The sequence below is a fragment of the Lacerta agilis genome, chromosome 15 (assembly GCF_009819535.1).
Source record: "Lacerta agilis isolate rLacAgi1 chromosome 15, rLacAgi1.pri, whole genome shotgun sequence".
NCBI lineage: Eukaryota > Metazoa > Chordata > Lepidosauria > Squamata > Lacertidae > Lacerta > Lacerta agilis.
This window is the reverse complement of record NC_046326.1, coordinates 38,032,435-38,041,165: the sequence shown is the minus strand read 5'-3', so window position 1 is coordinate 38,041,165 and position 8,731 is coordinate 38,032,435. Positions and strand designations below refer to the sequence as shown.

General features: G+C 44.2%; 1 protein-coding gene across 1 annotated transcript; it reads left to right on the top strand.

The window, feature by feature from the left end:
- Positions 1–2,561: 2,561 nt before the first annotated feature.
- LOC117059831 (lysophosphatidic acid receptor 3-like) lies at positions 2,562–4,543 on the top strand. Its single transcript, XM_033171690.1, has one exon. The coding sequence runs from the start codon at positions 3,276–3,278 to the stop codon at positions 4,239–4,241; it is 966 nt and encodes a 321-aa protein (XP_033027581.1). The 5' UTR covers positions 2,562–3,275; the 3' UTR covers positions 4,242–4,543.
- The last annotated feature ends 4,188 nt before the right edge of the window (positions 4,544–8,731 follow it).

Below are 8,731 nucleotides of genomic sequence, written 5' to 3'. Positions count from 1 at the left end.
AAAACGAAGTGGGAGGTTGGGGGAAATTATATCCAATGGATCATTTAAGAGGAACAAAGTTTGCGGATGTGAAGTCTAGAGATTAGAAACAGAGCTGTGATCTTGGCAAATTGCTACGATGCACATAGGCCTTTAAGCTTCTCCCACACTCCTGTCCTTACTGCGTGAGATAAAGCAGGTCAACCTTAGGCAAGCCCTTGAAAGGCAGCTGATTTGTGTCAGGCTCTGGGCTTTATGACCTCAGGTGGCCAGTTCTACAACTCTTCAGCCAGCAAGTACAGCTGTGGGGTGCTGAATGTAGATAAAGTAAATAAAATTTATGTTAAAATCTTTGTTCTGATATTATGCTTCCCTTGTGCTTTTAGGGATGGGGGTGGGGGGAACCTGTGGCTGGAGATATTGCTGGAGTCCCAACTCCCATCAGCCTCAGCCAACGGGAATTGGAGTTCTAGAGGGAACAGAGGGTCTCCACGCAGGTTCACATAATGAAGATCCATGTTTGGGTTTTTTCTTGCCAGTGTGAGGAGCTGGGAAAATGAAACAAAGAAGAAAACGCTGATAAACAAAATGTAAACAGAGAAGAATGCATTAGTGCAACTAAAAAATCACACAGAATCCTGCAGTAGGGCTGCAACTGCAATCCTATACAAATTCCCTGGGAATAAGTATCACTGAACTCAATGGGTCTTACTTCTGAGAATAGACATTAGAGTGACCACCTAGGCATCATTTTAAAAGAAAATATATGTTTGCAATTAGAAGAGAGATGGTTGAGTCCTTCTGTTTGAAACAGTGCCCTCTCCTGTCCTAGTGCAGTATGTGCAAACCCACCCTCTTCCTCTTTCTTATCCTAGGTGGATTTTGATGCAATCAAAGTGAAGCTCAGGTTTGGAGATTTTTGATTTCTCAAGAGCCCTGAAGATTTCCTTTGCAACTAAGAATTATGGACATTGGCATGGTATCATTCCATCTACTTCTGATGCACAAAGGTGTGTGCTATTATAATTTTTTGGTCAAAACAGCATCAGCCACACTCAAGAATGGGAGGTATTAGAGCATATCACAAACCTTTTGTTGGGGAAAAGAAATCCTAAGGGGGAATTCCCCACCTCAGTAATAACTCAGTGAGCATGCTCAGTTATCACAGAATGTTGACTATCAGGGGAAAATGTGCACATCTAGAGAAATTGCATACAAAAATTGGTGCAGTAGGAGAAATTTGCATTAAATTGCTAATGAATTTTCATAAAGGCTTTAAGAAACCTGTCACGGAAATGTGGAGAACTGAAATTAGAAGTGGAAAAATGAGAAACTGAGAGAAACCCAAATTGACAGATGCCTTCATCCTTATGTAGTTCACATAGTTAAGATTCTTACTGCAGACCCTCCAGATCTTGTTGGACTACAAAGCCCATCATCCTTAATCATTGGAAATACTAAAGTCCAGCAACATCTGCAGGGTGACAGCTTCCTCATCCCTGGCTTAAAGCAATGATTAAGGCAAAGTGGTCTGTAAGCCACAAAAGCAGCAACCACAATGGATTTCTTGGCGTTTATAGTGCCAAAATACTCCTGTCCATTTCAGCATTCTAAAGTGCTGCAGAAATGTAGATTGACCGGAAAAATGTGCACAATTCCTCCTTCATGGAGATATTATGTGCGCATTCACCATCACCCCTGGAGAATGTGTGCAATGCCCGGTTGTTAAGCACATTAACCGCATGGCATTGTGCACATCAACTTACATTGTCCCTAACATATACGCACATCTGTCAATCTCACCTGCAATACTGTGGCCAGTTTTGGGGCAATGCTATGGACTGGCTGGACACAGAGAAATGAAGATGAAGCCTTAGGCTGCAGGAAAAGGAACTGGGAAGGGCCTTAGAGAGCAGTGGGAAGGCAGGCACATTCAGTCCCGGCAACTGCCTCATGTTTTGGTTTCTTTGAATAAAGCGTTAACTTCACTGACACCAGTGCTTTTTACTGCTGACCTCCTGACCCTGGCTACTGATGGGCAGTTTAAGGATATTGACAAGCAGGAACATTTCTCTAGGAAGGAGATAAAAGATAGTGAGAGGCCCGGATACCAAGTCCTATGGAAAAAGGTTGAGGGAGCCGAGCATGTTTATTTTGGAGAAGAGATGATAAAGAGGCAATAGGACAGCTGTCTTCAAATATCTGGAGGGCTGCTGTGCAGACAATGGAGAAAATTCATTGCTGCAGATGGCAGGATCTGAACCAATGGGTTCAAACAACAAAAAGGGGGGAATCTGGTGAAACATTATGAAAGAAATTCCTGATGGTATGAGTTGTTTGACAAACTGGAACAAACTATGTCAGTGGGTGGTGAACTCTCCCTTGTTGGAGCTTTCTCAGCAAAGGTTGGAAGGCAGATTTCCTCTGATTGGATTAGATAACCTTTGTGGTGACTTCCCATTTTACAATCCTATTCTCTCTTTATCTATCCACGTCTAGCTATCTGCTCTTGGCATTTCTCTCTTATCTATCTAGACATGCATCCATCCATCCATCCATCTCTCTCCCCATCTCTGTCTCTGCTGAAGAGACTGCTTTTGCTTCAAGAGGCTTAATGTTTGGCAGTTAATTAACACAATTCCAGTGTAGGCGTCCAAGATGAGATTCCAGATGGAGAAAACCACACAGAGAGATTAGAGGGAGCTTATTAGATGCCTTTGCTACCTAGGACCATCCTAGCAACCTCAGGGTTGGGAGCCATCACCCTGAACCAATAACCAAAATGTTTTGACGCACTGGAGTTAATGTTTAACCCACAGCTTGGGTAGTATTCTGGAAAGCAGAAACCTGTTGTGTTCAACCCCCACCCCCACCCCTTGGAGCCGCAAAGCAGGAGGTCACCCAACTTTCCATCCAGCTTAGGACCATAGGCTATGGGAAGAAAAGAGCGATCATTTAAAAGCTTGGCCTGTTGTCATTGGGAATCACTGGAGCTAGAACCAGGTCTCAAAGAGCTCTGGGAGCAGCTGCCTGATGTGGTGAGTGACCATACCTTGCAATATTTTCTAAGGCAGCATAAGAATCCTCAGACTCTGGACTGGACCTCCCAGCTCCCAGCTTGCCGTTAGCCCCTCCTAGGCAGAAACAGCGGTACAGGTCTTTGTGTTTAGACTGAGATTTTGCCAGAGCAACAACTGACTTCCTAGCTCTGACTCCTGCCTTCGACTCTTGGCTTTGCCTTGATGGCTCCTGCTCCCCTCTGATCGATTCCTGATTGATTTAGCCTGACCCTCACCATGATTAAGCACCAGAGCTGCCTCAACCGCACCACTCACATTTGGACCAGTCACCTGGTGCTTTCCTTGGGTGCTCCTCAGCTGACCATCTCCTTAATCTCTGTGTTCTTCAACTCTGCTGTCATCATTGCCGTGGTGCACTCCAAAGAATTGCACAAGCCCATCTTCATCCTTTTCTGCAACATGGCCTTCTCTGACCTCTTCACTAGCTCTTCAGGCTTCTGGATCGCCCTGTTGTTCATCACCAACCCTCAAAGTACCATCAGTGGGTCCAAGGAACTCCTCACAGCGTATGCCTTCCACGCCATGTCAATCCTGGCCACCATCTACAACTTAGTCCTCATTGGGATTGAGCGTTACTTGGCTGTGGCGGAATGCCTGAGGAGAAGATGGCGCCTTGGCAGGAACCAGATCCTGGTCATGGTGCTGGGTGTCTGGGGGCTTGGCTTCTTTTTGGGCTTCCTGCCCCTGATGGGCTGGAATTGCTTGGATAGAGACAATGCCTCTGCCCTTTACAGCCCTCTGTGTATCGACTACCTTATTTTCATCACTATCCCTCACTGTGCGGTGGTTTTGGTCCTCCCTTTCTTCACCTACTGCAACATCATTGGGTTTTTGAGGAAACACAAGATGGCAATGGGTGCCTTGGGGCAAACCCATGCCACCTACAGGCTGGCCGAGATCCAAGTAGCCCGGACAAGTATATTCATCTGGCTGCTGGCTGTGCTGTCTTACACACCCTTCTTTGCTGGCGTTGTCCTGGATATAACCACTCAGCAGTGCCCCAACGATTTCTCCATGAGTGTCTACGTCTTCCGAAACCTTACTGCCATCATGATCACCATGAATTCGTTGGGGAACCCCATCATCTACACCCTGAAAGTGAAAACTTTGTGGCACAGACTCAGGTTTTTGAAGTCCCCTTCCAGCAACCGCATAGAAGTGCAGGCCATTGGGAAAATGTGACCCTGCTCGGACACTGACCAAAGTGAATCCAGTCTTGTGCGTTTTCACCCAAACGTCTTTAAATGTCCGCACTGAGCAGTCGCTGAGAGTTCAATCCTATGCATGTCTACTCAGAAGTTCAGTGGGATACATTCCCCAAGGACATGTGTTTAGAATTGCAGCGTAAATCTCTTTATAGGGGGCTACGGGTAGTTGGCAGTTGCAGAGATCTGAATTAATGTTTCAGCTCACCAAAGCGAGCCAGCTTCAGCACTGGACAGTTCTCAAGTACAAGGGAGAGGGGGATTTAATTCATGGGCTCTCTCCTATTGACAACAGAAGTGCTACCTACACCTTAGTAGCATTCATGAACAGGACCGTGTTGGGTTGAAATTATTTACTGTGAACTAAATTCAGAGTGAAGTTATTAGACAGTAGCATTTCGATTAGTTGCTTAAAAGGTTCACACCACCCTGCTTTTGATTAGAATTAACAGCAACATTCAAACTTCAAGCAGTACAGGAAGTTGGGCAGGTGTAACAGGAGTCTGGGAAACACCAGCTTAATGTAATTATATATACATATATATTTGGACAGATTAAAATCTTGTTGTTGATTGAAAAAACATATTAAGATAGGATGAAAAATAAATGCTGCATCAAATTGTTTGTGACGCAAGGTGACTTTGGATAATGCGCTTTCTTATGGAACAATCTGGGGCAGCCTTTGGCAACCTGGTGGCCTCCAGATATCTTGGACTACAACTCCCATTGGCCTCAATCAGCATGGCTATACAGTGCGGGGCTGATGGAAGTTTTAAGTCCAAAACATCTGGAAGGTTGGCAAAGGCTTCAGCATGAATAAAACTCAGCTGAGAAACCTCAACCAATACATGTAGCAGAACTGGAAAATCTCATGCAGCAATTCATCTACTAAAAAGCAGGCCCCATTGGGTTCAATGGGATTTACCCTCAAGCAGAACAGCCTTAGAAGGACTTTGTGTGTGTATAAAACCAATGTAACATCAGAGCCAACTGGGAAGGCTTTGCAGTGTTTGCTTTGGCATGACATTAATAAAATGCAATCCTTCCTTTTGGTATCGTTAACCTTTCTCCGAGCAAAGCCAAGCTCACCACATTTAATTTAATTCACTGGTACATCAATGCACAGGAGATAGTGATGTTTCACAATGTTTACAGAGGGCAAACATTAGCATTTTTATGTGGCTTAGCTCCATCATCTGGCCTCAAAGGCAACCTCAAAGAATACACACACATGCACGCATATTTCCTGGTTTTGAACACATTGGTCACCCAGTTATTTTTCTGACTGCAACTTGTTTATTTCATAAAAATTACATCACTTGATTGTGAAAAACTGCAAAGCAGTTTATAACAAATAAAAAACAATAACATTATCACTAAGAAAAATTAACAATAATTTAAGACATTAATTTTTTAATAACAAGACTAAAATAGATTAAGAAAAGCAATAAAAAATTATATCCTGCCTTTCCTTTGTCATAAACATATGCAGTTTATGCAAGACTTCACAACATGACTACAAAATCATTAAAACATCAAAGATTCCAAAATGCACAATCAGTTTACAGCTTATGATGATGGTGTAATACACCCGGTAGTAGCAGTAGCAATACTACTGAGTTTTATTTATTTATTTACTTACTTTGTCTAGCCAAAACCATTACAAAAGATAAAATATATAAAACAGAATAAAATACATAACACAGTTAAACAAATTATTAAAACCAGACATTCTGTCGAATAAGAGTTTGCGACCCCCTGAATAATATAACAATATCGTCTGTAATTATACCTTGCCATTACTCTTGGTTCATCTAGTCCAGTATTGTCTACTCTGACTGGCAGCAACTCTCCCAAGATTTCAGGGAGAAGCCTTTCCCCATCAACTACTGGCTCAATTGAATTACGAGAATTTCTGCGCATGTTTGGCACCAGCTTGGCTGCAAGGAGTTGCCAGAAGGAGGCATCCACAGTGCCAGCCAACCTTCTTAGTGACTCCATCCCAAAGGTGTGTGGGATTTACCCCTTAGCCCTGTTTAGGGAAGCTTTTAATGTTTGATGGATTGCTGTATTTTAATATTTTGCTGGAAGCCGCCCAGAGTGTAAATTTGTTGTTGTTCAGTTGTTCAGTCGTGCCTGACTCTTCGTGACCCCATGGACCAGAGCACGCCAGGCACCCCTATCCTTCACTGCCTCTCGCAGTTTGGCCAAACTCATGTTAGTAGCTTCAAGAACACTGTCCAACCATCTCATCCTCTGTCATCCCATTATTATTATTATTATTATTATTATTATTATTATTATTATTATTATTATTATATTGAAGAAATCCTTATTCTATTGAAAAAATCCTGCAAAGCAGCGGAGGTACAGGATCAGCGTTTTTTTCCTTCTGCAAGATGGGCTACCTTCCCACTCTTGGTCTAGTAGTCCACTCAATCCGCAGGAGCCTCTCTTCCCCTGCAGGAGAAGTCCCTAACACCCCGAGTGTTTGAGACCCATTGGCTCCCCTCACCTGGTTTATCCGGCCAGGGTGTGTCTGCTGTCACATGCCGACAGCTTCTAGGAGCCACACGTGAGAGCCAAGTACAGGGTGGGGACCAAAGAGGCACAGACGACCTAGGAGGAGCACTGACGTGTCTCCCATCAGAGGTACTACCTCTCCCCTAACACCCCATACACCCCAATACCGTTAGCATGGGCGTACCCGGGGGGCAGGATGGGGGCAGGTGCCCCCCCAGAAGCAAAAAAATTTAAATGGTTATCGCCAGCCTAAAAGGAAACAAAAGCTCTCTTCCTAAAAAAAAAAAAGCTCAACGACTGGTCTTTCTCCCCCTCACAAAATCTCAATAACAATTGAGCTCTTGCGAGAGCCAGCTAGCCACTATGTGTGTTTGTGTGTGTGTTGTGCCGGCTGTTTTCCCCTCCCTCATGCCGACAAACAGCTGATGTGCCTATCAGAGATGGTGCTGGCAAGAGAGGAACAGTTTCTGATTTGGGGGAATCATCGTTGCAAGGGAGCTTCGGAAACTGAGTTCCCTTGCATGGTGAGTAGTTCCATTGCGAGGGCTGAGGATCCAGGGAAACTGAGTTTTTCAGCCAATTGGGGCTTTCTGTTGGGGGGGGGGGAAGTTTCCTGTTTTTTGAAGCTGTTTTTGTTTGATGTTTACATAATGTGGTCAGTAATCAAATAATTCAGGATTTTGTGAGCTCTTGCTTTCCAGTGCTACTGCTTAGAAAATTAATTAAAAGGAATAATTTTTTTAAAAAAATAATCATTGTGCATTTTATGTTATCAAAGAGGGTAATTGAGCCATTGGTGCTTCAGCTTGTCCCAGGTTCCTTTTGTGGGGCAGGTTCCAGCCTCCATTGGGGGTGGCATTGTTGTGCAGCAAGGTTTGATTTCTAGGTGGTTTGCCTGTGCAGTTGCAGGGGAATACAGCTTTTGTTTTAAGTTCAGTTCTGAGGTTTGCTACTGCATTTGCTTTTAGCTTTTTGGTTTACTTTGGAGGTAGTGTGGTGTGGGTAGAGTTGTTTGGGCGCCATATGTGAAATCGAAGGCCTAGCACGCATCAACTGGCTCCTCAGATCTGTATAAACTAGTTAGCTGAGTTGCTTTTCCTTGTCTGGGTGTTTTGTACCTCAAAGGCTGTCACACTTTACAAAGCAGGCAGTCTTCTGTCTTGCTGAGTTAGTTTTTAAATCAATTATTTTAGAAGGTCTAGTCCCTAAAAAAAGCTCAACAACTAAAAACGAACCGAACCCCTAAAAAACGGGGCATTCCTCATCCCCAAAAAAGGTCAACAACTTTGAGCTGAACCCCCCAAAACGGGGGTAGATCACCGCCAGATTTTAATTCTGAAAGTAGATCAGTCTCTTGGGAGTTGGCCACCCCTGGTATTTTTCAAGCAAATAATTGTAATAACTACCATAATAAAGCACTGCTATAATTATATATAATTTCCCTAAAATTTTGGTTTCATTCGCCTTTCCGTGCTGAAACGTCACAACCTGAATGACCATGGCTTGCCCCCCCCCCCCGCTAGTTTTGATCCTGGGTACGCCCCTGGCCGTTAGCCCTATTATTATTACTGCTACTGCTACCATTCCTAAGATTTAACAACAACGGTATATGATTATTATTAATTACTTCTGCCACTACCACGATTTACAGCAACCACCACACACACACACACACACACGAGATCGGGGTTACAAACTTAAAGGCAGCAAGAATCCCCAAAAGAACACCTTAAAAACAATGCAACTGAGAGAAAACCATTCTCTCCCCGCCTGCACTGGGGCTTCATCAGAACGCGCAACACAGGACTTCTCTGCCATTGCAATCGAGCGCGATCCTGTTTCGAATGGATGCAAGAGCAGGAGGCGCGGCCTATCGATGGGCTCGGGCGCTCTGCTGGCCCGGCCTGGCCCCAGATCCCCGCCGGCCAGGAAGGAGACGCACGT